This window comes from Pundamilia nyererei, unplaced genomic scaffold (assembly GCF_000239375.1).
Source record: "Pundamilia nyererei isolate P.nyererei 1_Seehausen unplaced genomic scaffold, PunNye1.0 scaffold00069, whole genome shotgun sequence".
NCBI lineage: Eukaryota > Metazoa > Chordata > Actinopteri > Cichliformes > Cichlidae > Pundamilia > Pundamilia nyererei.
This window is the reverse complement of record NW_005187470.1, coordinates 2405598-2427609: the sequence shown is the minus strand read 5'-3', so window position 1 is coordinate 2427609 and position 22012 is coordinate 2405598. Positions and strand designations below refer to the sequence as shown.

The following is a 22012-nucleotide window of genomic DNA, read 5'->3' as shown; positions in this document are numbered from 1 at the left end:
TATAGATAGATAGATAGATAGATAGATAGATAGATAGATAGATAGATAGATAGATAGATAGATAGATAGATAGATAGATAGATAGATAGATAGATAGATATTGTTGTTGTTCTTTAACCTTTATTTAACCAGGAAGTATCTCTCGCAAGATCTCTTGCAAGACTGTACTAGGCCTGACATATAAGAGAAATAACATTTTTACATAAATAACATTTTTTTCTAATGGCAGGAGAAACTAGATTATAGAATTAATCCCTTAAAGGATTTCTAAAGCTAATTTATTGAACTAGAGCTTAAAAACAGACAAATAAATGGAACAGTGGAAGGAGAGAGAAAGAGAGAGAGAGAAATGGTTGCAGTCTACAAATAGTATCTGACTTGATCAAGACAAAGTTAAGAATGAATGTCATGAAGTGATCTCTTTGTTCTATGGATCTATAAAGTTGTGCTAGATGCTTTTTCTTTCTGGCAAATTGTTTTGTTTTTCCTTAAAATTCAGCCATAGAGTGCAATCGCTATAGTCACTTCAAATCAGGTAAAAACTCCCCAACATTGTAGATAATAATCCTGTGGCACAACAAACCCCTATGAGAAACCACTTGCCAACAGTGAGGAGAAATAAAAACTTCCTTTCAGCAGAAATTTCTGGCTGCTGAAGCCACAAGTTATTGCTAAACCAGACTCTGGGAAGGTGTCATCTGCTGTGACTAGTTAGAGTGAGGGGGAAGCAAAGAAAAAAATGAAATCCAAAGATACAACAAACAATATAGGTAGAAACAGTCAGCAGGTTGTTTAGGCCCATAACAACAAATCAGGAACATGAAGCTGTGGATTCAGTTAAACCTGCAGAAAATACAGGAAGGGAAAGAACACAGAGGACAAAAGCACATACTACAGAAGAGAGAAGGCACAGTAATGTCATAAGGAAACCAAGGTTAACACAGTTTAACAGGTAGTCTTTACAAACACAGCACAAAATCATGGTCAAAGCAGTGGTGTGGACTTCCTTAAAAGAAAACTGAAATGGCTAAACTCCTTTATGGTTTATGCACCTTTGATAAACGAGGGAGATATGTCTTATCATTTAAAAGAGGGACATATCAGTGTTTCTCCATGCTCCATAAACACCATCAGAATGCTCCAGCCTAAGGACCAGAATCTTTGCTTTTCGCCTGTTGAGGATAGAGTCTCATTGTTATTCTGTGAGGGATAAGTCACGCTGTGTGCTGGCTTTGCCTGCTGCTGCTTCCATTGCCACTGGGGCATTTAGTGTGTCACGCATGGGGAGAGTCATCTGACTAAAGAACAAACAGCAAAGCCCTGAAGAAAGACAAGACAGTTGACCTGTTGTTGAAATGTAATATTAGAAAGATGTCATGTTGTCAATATTTTATGCCAAGTTATGTTTCATTTTCTCCATATGCCACTTAAAAGCAGCAGCACAGACTGAATGTAGATGAATGTGAAGCACGTGTTTTAATGTGTTGATATATGACAAATCATTAACCATAAGACATCATCAACAACAGTAGGGTAGGACTGGGTTTTCATATATAATTCAAAAAATGTTATCACATAAAATCTCATTTGTCCACACGCTGTAGGTGCCAGAAAAGCCTAGCTTTCCTGCTAATGAAGGGGACAGACCTGTCGGCTGGCAAGCTCTGAGAAGGGGCTGGAATACCAACAGGGTGTCAGCTTTCCCTGGAGGCAGTAAGACCATTGAGCTCCCCACAGGGACCAACTCAGACCCTAATAGGAAATCCCTTTTGATGAAAACAGCCAGCACAGAGGCCCTCAGGCATCCTCTGCTGAATCGCACAACTTCTGCAACAGGCAATAGTCCGCAACCTTCAGACATACAGACAAACTCCGCTGTGGGAATCTTCATCCCTCAAAACAAACCTGGCTTCTCCTCCATCACCATCTCCTCCAGAAAAGTGAGCAGAACAGCTAGTCTACCTGGCTCTGATACCAGCAACCACTCTTCCCAGTCACGTGAGTCTCCTTCTCCACGCAACAGCTTGGACCACCAGCCCATGGACCCAAACTCCAGGCATTTAACAGTGCAACGGAAAGCCACTATAGTCAAAGTAACAGAGAAAAGGGTGATTTCAAGTCCTGTATCAAACACAAACACAGCACGGACACCACCGGGAAGCAATGGTCTGGACACAGTGGTCCACAGAAGGAAGGCCACCATCATCAAAGTGACAGAACACAGAGAAAGCTACAGTCCAGGCAGACTGAGGGCCAAACACCCAGAGTATAGACACAGCTATAGTGAGGGAACATATATAGGCAACAACACATGGAGTCAGGAAAATCATTCACAAAATAATGAACAACCTTCTTATCGTCATCTGAATTTTATCCCAAACTCTGCAGCACCAAATACATATACTTCAGATCCAGAGAAAAATGGCTCGCGGCACAGATCCACACTGAGCCTTTTCCTAAACAACCCTCCTGGTGTAGCAGCACCCACATCCTCAGAGATTTCTCCAAAGCCTGTTGGACAGCGATCGGGGAGGCTGCACAGACCACTGAGCTGGTATGGCAATGTGATTGGACACACTGAGACAAGCAAGGAGAATTTGACACAACCATCTGCCAGGAAATGGAGCGCTGGACTTCCAAAAGAAACTGATGTCAACCCTTTGAACTCGGACAATAGTTTCATCAGTCCTGGAAAAGCAGTGAAAAGACCAGGTCAGCTTGTGGCAGAGACACTCAAGTCAAAGGCCGGTGAAAAAGAAAGATTACCTCTACCAAGAAGCACTTTGCAGGCAGAGTCCTCCAGTCTGACTCTCATCAAGGCCCCGGGTAGGTTTCTCTGTCCCACTTTGGGAGCCTTCTTGTCAGCACACATACTCCCTCAGTCTCTGATCTCCATTTTCAAAGGATGGCAATGTCTAAATATGCACTTCCTTTGTGCCATTTGTGTGTTCTAGCTTGAAGTTATTACACACCCGCCTAGGTTTGATACAGTCTTTCACTTTTGATGTTTTATAGGCATTATTAGATTGCAATGATATTACTTCTTGATCTGCTGACACGAGCCCAATTGTCACTCACGGAAGATGTCTTCGCCTGTGTCGAGCAACATCAGCTAGACGCAAAGGTGCCCATCAGCACCTAGATATGCATTCTCATTTTCACCTTTTTTTCATTTTCCCACGCAGGCCTTTGCATGCATAATCTATTCCTGCCCCCTTTTCACTGGCAGCACAGGGGAGGAAGGGAAATCACAAGCTGCTAAACATGGTGAAAATAAGGTATTAGAATGTGTTAGAATCTGGTTTGGCGTTAAAGCCCTGCAATGCAGCAGTTCTATTTGTATGTGTTTCTTTGCGCTAATCAGGTTGTGATCGGGCCATCTGGGTGCCCAAAATAAGTCTTAAAAGTTTTCTGCTTACTTTAAAATAGATCTAACATGCATTTTCTCACCTTCTGTCATATTTACAGTTCTGTGCAATAGTCTTACGCCATCACCGTTTCTTTATATGCTCAGAAAATAGGAAATAGGTGCAGTGACTTTTTGACAACATACATGGAAAAAAGGATGTAAGGCAAAAAGAGAGTCTGTAAAATTGTAACAAGCCTGAAAGCCAATATGTGGTATGACTACTTTTATTCTTCAGCACAGCCTGAACTCTCTCAGACAAGCTTTCTTGTCATTTCTTTAAGTGGTCTTCTGGAAGAGTTTTCTGCAAGGCTTCTTGAAGGGCATTCAAAGATCTTCTTTGGATATTGGCCGTATTTTGTTCTGTTACCTGTCAAGATTAGAGATGGGAATCCATAAGAATTTAGGGATTCTGATTCCATTATTGATATCACTTATTAATGCGATTCCTTATTAATTTTCTTATCGATTCTCGTTGGGATCTCACTGGCTCCAAGTAACCACCACTGCTAAGCAGCAATAAATAAATTACATTCATGCAAATTAATTGCATGCTGTGGGTCCAATGTTTGTGCATGTTTGTTGAAGTATTTCCCCTCTTTGTTGTGATCAGTGTCAGGAGTCGTTATTCAAAAACGTAATTACACATACTTAAAAGTAATGCAGTACGTTTTAGGGTAGCAGCACTTCAGGAATATCTTGTTGTTGCAAAAAATAATATTTTATGCCAGTCAAACTGTGTTATCGTTGTCATTTTTCATAGCTTCAGCAAACAAAGGAGAAATACTGTGTTTTTGACAGGCTGCCTGCCAGTGACAAATTGCCTAAAGATCCTATTCAAAATTAATTCTTTGCTAAGTTGTCTGTTATGTGTAGACACAACACTGGTTTATCCATTGAGTTATGTGTATTTTTTAATCCTTGAATGATTAATAGATCAATTTTAAGTGACTTAACAAACAAATAAAAAAGCAAAAAACCCCACAAGGACTGGACTGAAAGTGAGTGAAGAGCAGTCAATGTCAAAAGAAAAACATTTGAAAGAACTATTGTGCAAGGCCACTTTAAAAAGATTACAAGAAAACTCTGGCTTCTCAGAAGAAAAAGATAAAGAAATGATTGGTGGGTCGGTACTTTTACACAGTGCTGTATGCACACAGAGAGATGGATACTACTACTAAATAAATATTGCCACTAAAGTTTTGAATAATGAAGCTAAAGTTGTTACAAGTAATCTATACAAGCCAAAAGCTTTGTCCTCACACTGATTCTAATTCCTTTCTGCCTGTAGCATTATATTAGATCCAAAAAATATTCTTGGTAAAAAAGCAAATAAGAGTATTTTCCAAAAATCTCAAAATTTCAAGTTAAGTCTTCACAGTGTGCAGTTGTTAAAAGACTCAGCTGAAGCTATCTTTTGGAAAATCTGAATATCCAGGTGAATAAGTAAGAAGATCAGGGAGTCTTCTGCCGAGCAACTGTGTTTCTTGATTCATGATGTCTTTTCTCTGTGTGAAATTATTAATTATTCTTTAATCACATTCATTAAGAGTGTCATCAATTAATTACAAGGCCCTAGGCAACATCATTTAAATTCAACGTTTGTTACAGTCAACCACCAAATGAGGCAGGATATTATACAGTGCAGAAATCTGCACCGAAGCAGGAATGATAGCTCCGAAACAGCCACTGTCAATGTTTTACTCACTCTTCAGTTACATCAAAGCCCTTTTGGATTTCAGATCCCCACTCCCAACAGTCTCCAGAGGAAGTGACTGCCCTGAATGCGGCTGCGATCATAGCAAATATCAAACTCCAAAGACAACTTAGTAAGGAGAAAAAACCAAGTGGCGATTCTGAAACGGATTCCACTGCATCACCCCAGGGAAATTCTGGTATTATTACTTCTCTCTTCCTCTAATTATATATATATACTCATAATACTCACTGTATAAAGCATTTATCTTCATTACAATAAAGTAAAACTATTGGTGGTTCAACATTTTCCCCCCACACCTATACATCCTTAATTTTATCAATACTAATATGGTAAAATTCCTTGACTTTTACATACTATGCCAACCTGGTTCACTCCAGTAATTAATATGTCATGGAGACCCAGGGGGCTCCTGAGGAACTGTGCATTGCAGTCAGGCATGTGAAGCTAAGCCATGTGTACATGAAAACCCAAAGTAGTTGATTTCCTCTGTCTTGATAGTGACAGATGAGGGAGAGCGTGCAAAGCAGCATCCTAATCACAGCCGACGCCTCAACCGGCTTCATGCTGAATTTGTTCCACTGAGTCTAGATGCTGAACAGTCATCTGAAGCTGTTTCTCTTCAGGTGAGTTTATTTTCTGTGCTAATAAAACAATTTTGAAAAATTGATTTCATTTTCTAAATAAAAAGTCCAGAGCCACAGTGTAACCAGCCAGAGTAACTTTCCTCTCCTAAGAGTTTTTGTTTTAGGTTTACAGAACTCACAAGGCAAAACTAGCCAGTGTTTTCTTATAAAGGTTCCAAAAACAATATAAAGAAACCACTGTAATACAATTCAATATCAACAAAAAAGAATGACATATTTATACTGGCTTTAGGGTTTTTTTTTCCACGACATGCCTCACCGTGTATGCTCAGGTGCACGGGGAGTTTGAAACAAGGGTTGTGCTTAAATGTTTTCTCAAGAAGAGCAATGTATTTGTGGTTTTGGCAGGACGCGTTGCAGAGGTCTAGACCAGACTTCATTAGTCGTTCCCAAGGTAGAGTGCGAGAGCTGGAGCGAAAGGCACAGGAGAGAAGGAAACTGTCAAATTCAGTAGGCCCACAGTTGGAGAAGGCACCCAGGCAGAGGAGAGCTCTCAGCACTGGGTCTACCTCTCTGAACGGTAATGCGCTAGCAGCCAGCCTCACTTCTTGTCTCCAGTGTGCTGTCCATTGTTTCTGTGCAGCTGCAGTGGCTTTTTGCCACACAACTAATCATACACGGATACAGATTTAGACAAAAAAGGGGGGGAAAGGGGTGTTTGTCAGTCAGTGTTGTTTTTCTGAGTTCGTGAAAATATTTCTTTTCTAATTAAAGTTAATAATAATATCTCCAAATATTTCCAAATCCACTACAATCAACAACAACCAGCAAATATTACATTAAGATTTTGCAGTAGCTTTGGATAAGTACGTTTAATAACATAGATAAAATGTTAAAGTAGCTTCATGCATCTTATGGGTTACATAACAGACTGATATCCTAAAGTAAATCACCCTGATACACTTTATTACATTTTCTTTTCTTTTGAATGTAGTTAAAGATTTTGGAAACAGAAAGTGGCACACCTGGTGAAACTTTGACTAAATATAATAAAAGCAACCTGAAGTAAGATGTTAAATAAATGGTTTTAAAGACTTAGCAGAGATTTTATGGCTCTCTCTGCCCTCTACAGGGTACAACAGAAAGATGCACCAATGTCAAAATACCAGCTGAGAAATCAAAATGATCAGTGGTGTAATTACAAATGCCCTGCAGAATGTGACAGGTGCAAATGTGATGGTGCAAAGTGCCTTAAGAAACAAAAAGAGAAGGTTACATACTTTAAAAAAAAAAGATAATCTTATATGTTCAAATTCAATGTGACATTTTTTATGTTCAAACAAAAAGGAAGTGTTTTGTCTATTCCAACTTGTGTAAAAGAAAGACTGACTGCAATGCTTTGCCCTTGTGTGTGTGTGTTTCTAGGTAACCTTTTCACTCACAGAGACAGAGCATTTTCTAGGAAAGACATGCAGCCCAGATCCAAGCTGTGAGCGCCATCTATGTTTTTACTTTGGCTCACTATCAGATGCTTTTACTTTTTAGGCTTGTATCACTCCTGCATGCCTAGGCAGAGCTCTCCTCAGTGACATCTCCCTACAAATATGCTGTTCTTGTCTTCTCTGTCGAAACTTTTGAGCATTTTTTCCTTAGGCTTTGTCTTATTTTCCTGGCAAACTCACAAAAAATTAACAAGCTGACATAGTTATATACATAAATACTGAGCAGATGTTTTTGCACCACCCCTTTTTCATTTATATATGTATATGTATTTCTGCTGAGCCACTTAACAGTGACCTATGAATCACTGAAGCTTCAAGGTATACCTTCGAGGAATAAACCAGTGTCGACACATAGGAGCCAACTTAGCCAACCAATTTTGAATTGTGTCTTGAAGCACTTTGTTACTAAAAGCCTGTGGAGGCTCTGGCTTGCAGGCAGTGCTTTTAGGTTGGGAATCTTGTCAAATTATGTCATCCCACTAAATTTTGATCCAAAAAACCAATACCATCTGTAAAGCGTCTCATTAGAAACAGCTTCATTTTCAGGATGACAATGATCTTAAACACACTGCCAATGCAGTAAAAGCCTACCTGGGCAGGTTGGCAGTCTGTGGCAGGGTCAAAACAGAGCAACAGACAACCATTCGCACCTTTGACCAGTTTAGAATCACAATTAACCTTACCCCACTAACTGTATATTTGGACTGTGGGAAGCCAGAATACCCGCATATAAGTGTGACCCCCCCACAGGGACACATTTAAACTCCACGCAGAAAAGTTCTGCACAGAGGTTGGATTCAAACCCAGAGTGCTAACCACTATGCTATTGTGCTGCCAATGTGGCACATGTTTGTGTAAATCTTCAATAAAATTTCCGATTTTGCTACCAAATAATGACGAAATAAGGGGTGGCTCAAGACTTTTGCATAGTAATATAGTTCCTAATAAATGTTTTAGGTTTTGTTTTGTTTTTTTGAGAACCGCAGATTCCAGATCTAAAACACCATTTTTATTTTTGTACAGGACACCTGCAGATCTCAAGAGACAAAAAGAAGAAGAAAGGAGGGAGGTCAGTTTGAACAACAGATATCGAGCTGAGCTTTACAAAAAGGTAAATCCTCTACCTATTTTTCACAAAACAATCACAAATGAATCTATCACTTAAAAAAAATGTTTAAAAATCAAAGTGACTTGATTTCTGTTCAGGAACGCAAGAGAATAAATGTAATTTGACATCTTAACCAAAAAATAACAACGTGTTTTCTTTTTTTCTGCTTTTTTGTAAAACAGTACATTTTAAAGTTTGTGGATAACAACAATAGGCAAATAAAAGATGATCAGTTAATGAGACAACTCCACCTAACATGAGTTTAAACCATTTAATTCTAGTTGTCATCTCATTAAATATCAGCACCAGACATTGTTACAAATACATATTTAGGTAGAACTTACGTCATCAAATCATTGAACATGGAGAATAAAGCAAATAACTCCTGTATGGTAGTTATCTGCCCGAGACACTGAACAGAACATTAATAGCATGTATGACCCACAGGCAATTGAGCAAGTAATAACACACCTTTCCCTTACAGCTCAATTAAACCTTGGAAAGAGTGAAACATTTTTGCAGTAATGACAAACACTTAAGGGTTTCTATGTTAATAATGCAGCCATGTCTCTCTTCAGAACGATGCCGCTGTTGAAAATAATGCAGTAAAGTGGGCACGTAATCCATTATAATTAGCTGAAAAAAATGGATTTGAGTGGGTCGCACGAGGCTGAGTTTAAAGGACTTTTTTGATGCAAATATCAGGGGGCATATCACATTGTGGGGCCCTAATATCAAATTATAACAGATAAAAAGACCCACAGTTACTGATAAGGTTTGTCATTTGCTTTTGGAGGTCTGGACAATGTTTTGGTTTGTTTTGAAGTAGAAAATTACACTTTAGTTATTGCATGATCCACCAAATATTCAGTGTTGCAATAAAAATCCAGCTATAGGGAGAAAAATCGACTTTTAAATGGTTTACCTTTCAATTTTATACAGTTTTTAGAGCACTAGCTTCAAGCATGTAGCAATGTAAAAAATTCTTTACATAATTAAATGTCTGCTCTGATTGTTTACAGCGAGACCTACAATAGACTGACTTTTTACGCCATTGCATGATTACTTAAACTTTCCTTTACACTTATTTTCCACTAGAGGGCGATGCTGCCTAACTTTTCTATTTTCTTGCACGCCTGCAAAAGGTTCCGTGAGAAAACCCGATCTTAAAAAACGCACTTCAGAGGCATATTTGTCATGTTTAGCGATTGCTAGCGAGCATTCCTTTTTTGCCATTTTATAGTCAATAATTCTGGCCTTCTATAGAAGTGAGTTTGATTTAGAGGAACTGTAGTCTCTCTTTCTCACCCTGCACCCCAACACCTTGCCTCTCATTATGAAGAGAGACTGTGAACAGTCTCATTGTGCTGAGTGTATGAGCCCGTGTTCCTCATGAAACAAAAGGCCCTTTAGTGGCAGAGAAATCCACAGCGCAGTGCCACCATTCAGCCGAGCCTGCAGACAGAGTGGGTGCCCACACACAGCTGCTCCTCCCACACTGCTGCTGTGGCAGATAATGCGGGGAAGAAGGGCTATGATGCCAGAAGATCCAGTGGGTCTTGAAAAAGGAGCTGGAAAGCTTAACAGTTTGGGTGAGAGGGTGCCATATACCAGGAATCGGTCCTGTTTCTGCACATGACCTCTGAAGATTAAGGAGCATGCTAGGAGACTTTTGTCTGGACCGGATTGGTTGTCTGTATATAGCCTTTATTTTGTGATATGCGTCAGCCACTTGTGTGTTTTCTTGTTACAGAAACTGCTGGATCAACTTCTTCAAAGGAGCAACAACTAAACAACTGAACACATGGATGAAGATGTAGAGAAAGGCATAAAAGACTGAGACAGTGAACTTTGCCCTTTGTCAGTTTAGTTTATTATTTTTCTAGAACCTGTCTTCTTATGTGGATTAAAAACATATATTCTCATACAAAGTAAAAAAAAAGACATTTAACCTTAATGCAAATTTATTGCACTTCCTGATCAAACAATATGTAGTAAGCAAAATCAGCATATCTCACTATGTGACCTTATCACAGATAAATCCAATTACATATTTGTTCATTCTTTTGCTCTTCTATGCAAATCTGGTAAGGATGTCTTTCTGTGCTTGCTTAAAACACGTTAAACTGCTTGAAAAGCGAGCAGTGAACACACTCGGACACGGTCCTTATGGATTCTAGAAACATCTTCAAATCAGCAGTGCCTGCTGTTTAAATGACCTTTCTATGCTCTGTCACGTGGTTGTCCTAGCCACCCTTGTGGTATGCAATTTCAAATAAAGGTTGTTGAAGGTCGAAAGTATGAAATCATGTCTGGACAGTCTGTTGTGGTTTTAATCAAACATCAGCCTCGCCGATATGGTTTCGATTAACTTCTGTTTATGCAGTTTGTTGTCTTGTTTGCACTTGATTGCAAGCTGCCTTTGTTTTGAGACTACTCCATGTAATTGGATGCAGAACAAGCGTCTCACTGTAGCAGTGGTGTCTTCTGACAGTCACTTTCACATGATACCATGTGATGTGAAGCAGCAATGTAAGACAAAATCATCCATTATGCTTCACAGTCCAATCCGGGACAGTCTTTATCCGTCGTCTTCATTTAACATCCAATGCTGAAAGAAAAGTGGGCTCTGCCACCATTCGATGCCAGATGGAGGAATGTGACCTCTTTACAGTGGAAGCCCCCCCTGTTAATGGACAGTTCAACTGATTGGAGCCTTTGTCTCTGTCATTGTGTCATGATGGACCAAGCCTCGCTGTTGCATATTCAAATTTGTGTGTTTTGATCCAGAATGAATATGCAGTGAGCGAGGGGTGTTGCACAACAACGTGATGATTCTGGGTAAAGCAATGTGTCAATATTTATTTTTAGAACAACAGACAACAGAGCAGAAGATCTTCTCATTACTCTCAATTGTCATTTTTCCTCATTTGTCTTTAGGTTTGTGCTCCTCCGTAGTCCAGTCGTTTCATCTGTTGTAATTTTCATTGGTGTGTAGAGAAAACAGATGGTTGCTACTATTTTTATAAACCTATTTTCATGTCTGTGCAATTGCATGTGTGGGTGTATTTGGACAGTGGGAGTGCGTTAATAACACCATTCATGGTGCACAATGATAATAATTTGAGACTAGAAGGACACTTGTGTACCATGGATGTTCTTTAAAGAAGATAATTGATCGCATGCATGAGGCCTTAGTCAAAGATTACTTTATTTTACCCTTGCAACTGAGTGTGTGCATATAAAAATAGCCGTTATGAAATTATTCACACATCAACTGACTCTTATTTGATTCTACATTTATGTGTTTTATATCTGAACAACTTTTGTGTTTCAACTTTTGTAAATGTGCTTTGGGAAGTGAAATTCTTTTTCATTTTGTTTCCCCCCAAATCGTTTTCTCGTTGTTGCATAGGTAAGATGGAAGGACGTTCATTAATCATCTAGCACCAACAGAGAGCCCTGCTCTGCAAGCACCCCTTGGTTCTTAAAAAGCAAGCAGAGTGCTCCTCAGTGTTCATTTATTTCCATGTTTCATCTTGGAGGCAGAGTTTTGAGAGGTTTCTGTGTGAGGGTGTATGCTTTCACACTGCGTTAAGATATCAAGTGGATACGGCGCAGTGACTTTACCTTAAGCCTTAATGCTGGAAGCATGCTGGAGCCCTACCTGAAATGCTAAACAACCCGATGCGGCGCACTGCAGAGTGCACATCGCGAAAAGCATAATTGAGCAGAGCGCTTTGGGTCTATCAGATGGCTTTCTGGCATTTTAAAATGTAAATGTGATGAAGTAAAACCACTTTTTTGTGGCATGCCCACGAGTGAGTCTGTTTTTTTTCCTGGCTGAGTAACAAGTAATTGATTTACCTTATAACACCTTCCCAGGGAGGCTATAGTCAAATGTGGCCTTAGTGTGTGCTGGTCTGTTAAGCTCCCTGGGTGAAGTTGATCAAGGAATACCAGGAAAGAGGAATGAAATAACCTGGTTTACCTTCAGAATAAAAGGGTGTCTACGTCTACAGCAATGAACGGTGGGCAAGAGAGGTGAAGAAGAGAATGCAGGCAGGTAGGAGTGGGTGGGGACCAGTGTCAGGGGCGATTTGCGACAGAAAGATAATAGTCCCAATAGGTTGAGAGTGACCAGAACTGACAAGACTAAAAATGAGTATTGGGACACCTCAAGTTGAACGGTTTGGAGACAAAGTTAGAAGCATGGCTGAGATGGTTTGGACATGTGCGGGGGATGGATTGTGGATAAACTGGGCAAAGGATGTTGGAGCTGCCAGGTAGGAGGAAAACAGGAGGAGTACAGAGAAGATGCAGGGGGTTGGGGTGACACAAGAGGATGCTAGGGTGAGATGGGGGCCGATGATTCACGATAATTAAGAACTTCAAAATAAAACCTTATAATATCTCTCAGCCTGTGCACTTGCCAGACTTATGCTTTAACAAATGCATACAAAATTGGTTAAATTGGATTCATGCAGGTTTTTGCTGTAGCTTTTGGAACACACTGTGTTCAAAAGGATGGCTTTAAATGAAACTTGAGGATATAAATCCAGTAAATTTTTTCCATCAAAAGAATCGATTTTGCCCTAAATTATTTATTTATTCTCCATGGAACTGTTGCCTTCTTGTTGAAAAATGGGACCGGAAATTGCTTCTTTTTTGCGTCTAACTTGACAGCCTGGTTGCCATTTGTGTGCCCTGGCGGTGGCTTTAGGACCTCGCGGAGCGCATCATTGAAGCACATGGTCGCTACTCATAAGACAACACTCCTCGCCAGTAATTGCTGTGGAATTGATGTCATTCCAGTGGGGCGACTGAGAGACAGCAGCGGCTCGTGCCTTTGTCAATATTTTCATCGCTCTCCACAGTTTTTACTTACGCGCGAGCGGCTTCGCACTTGGACATCTTTGAATGGGGACGAAGTGAGTGGACTCGAATCAGCTGTCTTTGGGATTTCCTAAAGCACCGGTCATATACTTGATCACATTTCAGGAAGTCGTTTCATTTGTGGGGAGGCTCTTGCACATCAGCTGTTGTTGGACTGGAACTGTATGATGGTTGCGCTGCAGTGAAAGACAGTTGGCTAGTCCCCCTCCACGCTTCAGCATCATGAACCCCGAGAGCTGGAGTGTGAAGTTTGTTATTTTGACAGCACTTCAGGCTTTAACTGTCACTTTGTCGGTGTGTGACAGGATGCTCTTAAAATCTGTCAAAGGTAAGAAGGGGAAAGAAGGGGTCTTGCCATATGTTGCCAGGGAGGGTATACTGAAAGTCCGTGCGTAAAAGTAGCAGATTATTTTCCTGTGTTTTCTTTTAAACGCGAAGAAAAAGCTTTATTTTATTTTTTTTGTCAGTTTAAATGACCCTGTAGCATCCGTCTATATGCACTGTGTTTCTTGTGTATATGTTTTTCCGATTCATTCTGTTCTTCATTCGTGTCTCCCTATTGGCAGCGTGGGATACATCGTGTTTTATATATGCAGCTGTTAGTTGCTACATCAGACCGACAGATATGTAACACATGCTGGGGTGCAGGGATACATCTTCAAGTACAAAAACTTGCTTAATTCATGGTTCACACTCATTCTCTCCATGTGTGAGCAGCAGAACATGATTTTTTTATTTTTTGTTCCAAGTCCACCCACTGTGTACCGCAAAAAAGAGGAGCTGCTGTATAATTGATGGTGCTGAAAGTCTCTTTAGTAATCAGTTGTAACACTTTTGGCGTTTTGCTGGTGCTTTTAAAAGCATACTTCAAGGCACTTTAAGCATACTTCACTTTTTCAATTCCAGGGTTTCTCTAGTGTTAAATTTAAAAATAAAAGCCCATAGTTGATTTGAAGTTAATCAAGTGAGAAGCTTTTATGAAGCCTGAATTATGTGTATGGGTTCCCAGCAGCAGCATGACAAAGGGGCTGCACTGAGGAGATGTTCAAATGTGAAGTCAGGTTGTTTTTATATACTAGTATGTGCTTGTTTGTTTGTTTGTCTGGCATTGTGACTGCAAGCCTTTGGGCTCATGTCATCTGAGTCACCAGCATTCTACGCCCTAGGTGAGATTCAACAAGGATGCCACACACAATAAAATTGCAACTGTGGTGAGTCGAGGAGCTGCATTTCAGTAACTTCTAAACACACTGACAGTCACGACACTCGCTGTGTGAATCCTGGGAATTAATTACCAGGAAGGGCAAATGTGTGAAACTGGGATTGAAGTATAAGGAAGTTGTTCATTTATTCATCAACAGTTCATCATCGTCAGACGTTAGCCTTGATGTGCATTTCCCGCGGGGCCGGGCTTATCGAAAACCATCATTGTCAGTTGATCGGTCTGTGAGAGTCTGAGACTGTCTGTATCGGCAGAATATTACCAGCTTTTAAGTAATTTGGGCTGATGGGGAAAATTGATGGAGGGTATTCTTCATTACAACCCACAAAAAAGTTTGCAGCCATGATTTTGGTGGTCCCTTTAATCATTAAGACATTTCTGACCAGACAAAACAGGCAAAACAAAGATGGTATATTTCACTTTCTAAACTTGAGAGGGGTTCTTTTTCTTCATGATTTCTTGGACAAGTTGTGCAAAAAATAATTTTTGTGATCAATGAAAGTAATTAGTTGTAGCCTTACTTAATGCAAAGCATAATTAGTGAGGATAATTACTGCTCATTTTCATGTGGCTCTACTTCGTTTCTAGACTGTGGGTTTCATCCAAATCTAAGGCAGCTGAAGGAGCGACTCAGTGCAATGTTGTGTTTGCATACATATTTAATGACACCCTTCCTTCAACTTTCATGTCGATTTTCTCCCTGTCTGTCTTATGCATGTTCCTGTCCTGGCTGGGCATCGTTTGTGAATGATTTCCTCCCATTGGTTGACACATTTTAGTGTCAGTGAGTATTTACGAGCCAGATGTACTGCTTCGGCCAACATGACTGCCTCTGCCTTGAGCGCTGCATGCAGCTTGCGTGCTGCACCCTCTGACAAACGAAAGCTGAGCTGTGAATATATTTTTGGACTGTAGTAAAAAATTCCTTTAGCAAACAGTGTCCTCCCCTAGAGAGACATTATCACCGTGATGTGACCCATCTCAGGTCTAAGGCATTTAGTATCTTCTCAGTACGAATGGATTCAGTTCTTCCAGATGAGTTGTTCAGGATATTTAAGACCCAGGAGACTGGTAAGAAGAACTGGCTGATCTGTAGTTGTGCATCAAGACAGATTGATCAACCAGTCGTCGTTCCGCAGTGGGGATATTTGTATATAAGAGGGAAAATATCTGGACTGTGCTCATGTGGCCTGACCCTACATGTGTTACATTAATTTCTTCAAATCTGCCGTGGACTTGTTTGACCTCTCCAGCAAACGTTTAAAACACGAGCTGAAACCTGATCCTGGCTCTGGACTTTCTCGTTTGGCTTTCACACCCAGACAGGTCAGAGTTCGACTCAGCATGTCATTCCCAGAGTCTGTCTTCCCTTGTTTGGTCAGAGGTCAGTTGGCTGTGATATGTCTTGCCAGTGTCAAATCTGTCCGTGGTAATTCAAGTTCCACCCCATCAGTATTTCACCCCAAAAACATCACGTTATTATATACATTACTCTATAAAAAAAGAAAGAAATCATACTAGAAATTATCTTACATAACCTGGGAGCTGCTGCTGGACTCCTAGCACTCCTAGCGCTCATACTGCCTGGGTGTTTGGGCCACAACTGAGAACAGAATGGCTGCGCAGAGGGTAATTAACACTGCCCTAAAAAATCATCAGCCTCCCTCTGCCACCTCTGAAGGGCATTGGCAGATCATCCTGTCTCAGAAAAAGCAGGGCCATTACAGGTGACCCCTTGCACCCCGCCCACCACCTGCTTGACCCCTTGCCCTCTGGTCAGATCCCACGCCTTCAGACTCGAAAGCAACTTCTTCCCCTGTGACATTCGGACTGTTAAAAAACACTATCCCCCACACACCGCCTCTGCCCACTTACCTCACCAATCTGAGCCGTGGTCTGAGTAACCCACATCACTCAGGCCACTCACATACGGACTCTTTTCAGACTAAGTGCATTGCACTACTTCGAAGCACTTTGTGTAACTTTGTCTTGATTGTATATATTTCTCCTGTTAGTTATTCCTGCTGTCTTACTATTTGTGTTTTATTCCTGCACAGTTGGCTAGGAGCATCCATAATGTTGCCGTACATGTACAATGACAATAAAGGCATGATGCATGGGTGTAAAACCGTCAACAGACTATAGCTCATCATGCCTTGTGGCACCTATGCTCAATGTTAGCCAATTTGACTACATTCAAATTACAGCTTGGCCTTTATTTTTAACACAGCTATGCATTTGTAAAGTCTGAAGACTGCATCTCATAGAGTTGTAATGCTAATTCTCTTCCTACCCTCATCACTCACTTTATTAGTCAGGGTTGGACTCCCGCTTTGGCTTTAGAACTGCCCTAATTCTTGATGGCATCGATTCAACAAGGTGCTGCAAACATTTCTAAGATTTTGTTCCATTTTTACATGATAACAGCACACAGTTGCTTCACATTTGTTGGCTACATATCCTGTTCCACCAAATCCCAAAGGTGCTCTATTGGATTAAGATCTGGTGACTGTGGAAGCCTTTTGAGTGCAGAGAGCTCATTGTCATGTTCAAGAAACAGTTTGAAAGGGTTTGAGGTTTGTGACGTGGCATCTTGTCCTGTTGAAAGCAGCCACCAGAAGATGTTTATTCTGTGATTATAAAGGCATGGTCAGCAGCGATACTCAGGTAGGCTGTGGTGCTTAAACAAAGCTGATTTGGTACTAAGGTTCCCAAAATGTTTCAAGAAAATATCCCTCAAACCATTACATCACCACAACCAGCCTAACTGTTAATAGAAGGCAGGATGGATCCATCCTTTAATGTTGTCATGGCAAACTCTGACCCTACCATCTTAATATGGGAGCAAAAATCTAGACTCATCAGAACCTGGTGGTAATGTGTTTCAAGTGTTCTTAAGTTGAGTTTTGGTGTGGTCTTCTGCTGCTGTAGTCCATCAGCTTTTGGATTTTGACGATTTATGCTTTGAGAGAGGCTCTTCTGCATGTCCTGATTGTAAAAGGGGGTCATTTGAGTTTCTGTTGCCTTCCAATTCCTTTCTGTCACCAATCTGGCCATTACCTTCTGACCTGTGGCATCAACAAAGCGGTTTCACCCAGAGAACTGCTGCTCTCTGGGTATTTTCATTTTTTCAGACTGTTCACTGCAAACCCTGGAGATGCTGAGTGTACGTGCATCTGCTAGAGTTAATACTGGTTTTAGGTAAATGGTGATACCAGTAATTAACTTGGCTGTATCAAGCATTAATGCACTGAGCATTTCAGAAATGAACATACCACACTCAAACATGCAGGAAACATGCACATCTGAGTAGCAGTCATCATCTTCCTTTAAGGTTTGAAAAACAGAATTTTTTTTCCTTATCTAGCCACCTGCCAGATTTTACATGCCCTGTTCCTGTCACAAAAGGAAGCAAGCTGCAATATGTTTCTTAATGGGCGCACATGTTAACAGGAGCTCGACAGGTCACCTCCTACCTTGGCCAGTTTCTGACAAATTGGCTGCAGTGAAATTCTCCTGTTGCCGCTTGCTTTGTCTGTGTCTGTTCGAGTTCTGGTTCATATGTGGAGCTGTGATGTATTTTTAAGTGAAGCAGCACGAGCCGCACATCAAAAACTGAAGACAGTTTGAAGCACAACCTTGACCAGTCCAGCCTTGTTAAAAGTTTGGGTTGGTTGTTTTTGGTTTTCATATAAAAAAGAAAATAGTAGCACCTTTTTTAAAATTGTAATTTGATACACCTTCAATTGTTTCTGTGTGACAAAACCTCAAAAGCTGTACAAATTACACTGATACGACGAATAATTATGTGAATCCTTACATTTGTATTTGGGAATGTCAAAAGAGTGTGTGTGCACAAATTACTAACTTGAGTGCACAAGAGCAAGTATGATTTAGTAATGACTTTTTCCCTTCATGAAACCTCCCAAGAAAAAATGAATGTTTTGCACTTTTGCCATAATGAATTAGTTACATGAACAGAATTGATGTATATTTAAATCCGATTTGCATTATTTTCTGTTGACGCGCTAATTGATTAATCAAATAACCATGCCAGAGCCATTTTGGCTTCGTCAAACACTTAAATGTCAGTCCCTGCTGTTGTAATCCTTGAGCTATGTGACTTGTTAGGCGGCTTTGATTGTGTGCCAGGCATGTGCTTCCCATGGCAGAAAGGTCTTCTAGGGAGTTGTAAATGAAATCTATCACAGGAACCATATTAACAAGCTTTCACGCAGCTCCGCTTTAAAAGCTACCTGACTCTGACCTTCGATGCTGAGGCAAAGCGTCCAAACCAGGCAGCAAGCACAATCCATGCAGCAGGGAGGGACTGGGAGGGAGGAAGGGTAACATTGTCACCCAGCCGGAGGTGTAACAGCACTGGTTTCTCAGACAGAGTTAACCTCCTGCTGAGCCAAGGGGAAATTTTTGCTGCAGGACCATCTATTTCCCATAGAGTAATTATGTGCTGACATCAGGGTAGTGTGACAGTAAATGAGTTGAGTATATGAGAGAGAGAGCATACAAAAGAGCTATTTACCGGTAGAGGGAGCTTAGTGTTAAATGATTTGGTTATGACCCTAAATATACACCCCAAAAATGTATCCTCCATTAATGACAACCATTAACAGCCTACGTTGCTGTGGCTCTTGACACATTGCTACCTAATTAGATTTAATTCAAGGAGGCCCTGTTTTCCAGTATGTGTAGATTCCTGTTACCATGATGTCACATACAGGTTTCTATGCTCCCTAATGCAACCCTTTGGGTGTTGACATAATGACCCCCCAACTGAGTGAAGTGTTTACCGTGGAGTCGAGCCAATATTACCAGGCACTTTTCACCTTTGCTGAACAGTCTTTATGAATTCAGAGCTGTGGCTCCACTAACAAATTACAGGTAACAAGCAGAGGATTTGTCGATAAAGTGGTGAGCGCGATATTAAGGCCTGTTTTTGAAATGTGGCACTTTCTTGGCTTTCTCTTTTTCATGTGGATCCAAGTACCAATTACTTTTAGCATTTATATCTGCTTCTTAGTGTAAAAACAAAACGAAGAAAAAGCCTGACAATAGTGACAGTGCTTAGTTTCAAGAGCTCAAAGTGGGGTGCTTGTTCAGCTGATAGGGATATTCTTTCTACAACGAAAATGAGAGAACCTAAAAAAAGAAGCCAGTCTTGATTTTTGTTTTTGGAACGATTTAGAGAATATAAAAAATGTGAATTAATTCTGAATATGCTTTGATTTTACTCAGCTGGCTAACCACAACAAGCAGTCTGATCTCATCTTGGACTGTTGGAATTTGAGATGGGCATTTTTTGTTCTTGACACGCATAAAAGAAACCTAGAAAAAAAGTCAGTAATGCCACGATAATAATTCACCCTGGACCTAGAGAAGATCTTCAAGGACTCAAAGAGATAAGGAACACGATCAAAGTTCAGTGCTTTTGCGTGTCAAGGTCATTTACGAAAAAGTGTCTACTTGATGGATCTTCCTTTCGATGTATCGTTCATCATTCTGATCCCATTCTCTTTGAATTAGCATAAATTGCCCACTCTGATTGGGGATAAATTGAGCTCGTGATATGCTTGTCAATCACCCATTAATAAATGAACAATAGCCATAGACCTAGACATTAACCAATTTTTTTTCTTCTTCTTTCTTGCCCCATGGCCTGATGTCAGAACCAATTTTGGGCTTAGAAACTTTTCTGGATCGTGTCCCCAATCCAGTCAGAGCTCTGATTAAAGACAGTAAGCATCTGTGGACACATGCTCTTGATGCAGAAAAAAAGTGTTCTTTTTATTTGATTTGCTTTATCGAGAACACATTTCCATATGGATCCAAGGACATGACATTTTCATGCTTTTTTCCCCCCTCATGTTGTGTCATAGTTCCACATGCAGAAAGTCGACTGAACTCATTACTCTGTTCTAATTAATTAATCCCACATGCTCCTATTTCACGTCCATTTTCTTGCTTTTCCATTGTAGCCTTAGTTAAGTCACCTATACGGCAGTTTAAAAGTAATCCATTGCAAGTATTCAAGCATTTAAATACACCCTGTACTGTATTATTTTGTACTACTACTGTTAGAATAATAGTCAAGCAAATTTTTATTGCAGTAGCTGTTCAAGATGGGGCTAATGTTTCATTACTTTACATGACATTAGACATTTTAGTTGATTCTGCTGTTGACTTTGCCTCTGGGGGCATTGGCCAGTGTTTCAGGGGTCCAGGGTTGCCAAGAGATATGTGGAAATCTGTTCCAAGACTTCCTGTTCCATGTGTCAAGTCATTGCATTGTTTATTTTCACACTGTAAATAAAGACACATTTAAGCTGAACTGTCAGATAAAAGCAGGACTTTCGATCTGCATGCAACCAAACACGTTTAAATGTTTTTGGTCCCTACTCGTGAAATTACATACCGAAACCAGGAAGTTACCAGTGCTAAAAAATGCTATCTCTACAGATTTTGGATCTTTCTCTGGTGGACAAAAGTAGAAAAGTAGAAGCCTTAATGATTTTTAAGTTATGTCACGATTAACAGCAGCCTAGAGCTGCAGGTTATGCTGCCTATAAAAAGTCTATCAACTCTATAAATCTTTTTTGTGTGTGTATGCCAGTTTTGGCAGAGCAGATAAGCTTCAGGGCAATAATTGGTTACAAATTGCAGAACATTTTTGAATTTTAATTTTCTACTGTTCCAATATGCCCCTCTGAACAGCTTCCACAGCAGGACCAGCGATACCAGTAATGCTTAATGTTTAATGCAATATGTAGGCAAAATGATGGATACTGTATACCATAGAGGTTGCATAAACGTAGGGTGTTGTTACATTGTCAGAGAGAGCCATGTTTTTGTAATGAGTAATATTACCACTTTGCAATCCTAGTGAATATGGTTTCCAGATTTAGACTGAGATTGTTTTCTTCCTGCTGTTCCTTATCTTTATTGTGTAGAAATACAAAACTTATCACTGATACAAGTAGAATCTATATTGGTACATAAATGCTTATTCACTATGCACTGATTTATGGCATTCAGTGTTGCCTAAACTGTAGTGGTGTGAAGGACAAGGAGCTCAGATGGTACTTGACACTATGGTGCTTGAGTTAATGTTGCTTGGTTCACACCACTATAAACTTGTCTAAAACAGTTGTGGATGCATGTGTCCTCTTCACTTGTTTTTGTACCGTTGATGGGGTTTTGCTTGTCAAAGAGTCTCCTTGAGGCTGTCAAAGGCGTTGTTTTTCCCATTTCAAATCTTAACATTTTCAAGATCGGAGAGAATTGCTGTCAAAGTCACTTTGGAGTGTGTCCTTGTGGGCTTTTGTTGTGCCAGTCATCAGGCTAAGAATGGCTGTCATTTGGATTGCTCTTGATTGATGTATCCACATATGTGAAGCCTGTATCCCATCTCAGTGAGGACCTGCATGCATGTGAGGGGCACGGCCTCATCAAGTACGCAGATAAAAAGAACAGCATGCCATTTGTGTTGGAAAAACCACAATTGTTATGAATACATTATTATATGGTTGTCTGTCAAAGAGAGAGTTGTGGTTCCAAAC

The 22012-nt window shown here is 40.3% G+C and overlaps 2 protein-coding genes across 3 annotated transcripts in view; both read left to right on the top strand.

Moving 5' to 3' along the window:
- cunh10orf90 (chromosome unknown C10orf90 homolog) overlaps positions 1-10613 on the top strand; it is a 16894-nt gene extending 6281 nt beyond the window's left edge. Inside the window, exons 5-11 of one of the 2 annotated variants that reach the window (XM_005736495.1) lie at positions 1605-2826; positions 5149-5301; positions 5625-5749; positions 6119-6290; positions 7136-7199; positions 8236-8323; positions 10074-10613. In XM_005736495.1, coding sequence (XP_005736552.1) covers positions 1605-2826; positions 5149-5301; positions 5625-5749; positions 6119-6290; positions 7136-7199; positions 8236-8323; positions 10074-10112 — 1863 coding nt within the window. In that variant the 3' untranslated portion in view covers positions 10113-10613. The remainder of the gene's footprint in view (positions 1-1604; positions 2827-5148; positions 5302-5624; positions 5750-6118; positions 6291-7135; positions 7200-8235; positions 8324-10073) is intronic. The other variant, XM_005736496.1, reaches the window with a different exon arrangement.
- A 2425-nt stretch (positions 10614-13038) lies between these two features.
- Positions 13039-22012, top strand: part of adam12a (ADAM metallopeptidase domain 12a) — a 77177-nt gene continuing 68203 nt past the window's right edge. Inside the window, exon 1 of the mRNA XM_005736494.2 lies at positions 13039-13544. Coding sequence (XP_005736551.1) covers positions 13439-13544 — 106 coding nt within the window. The 5' untranslated portion in view covers positions 13039-13438. The remainder of the gene's footprint in view (positions 13545-22012) is intronic.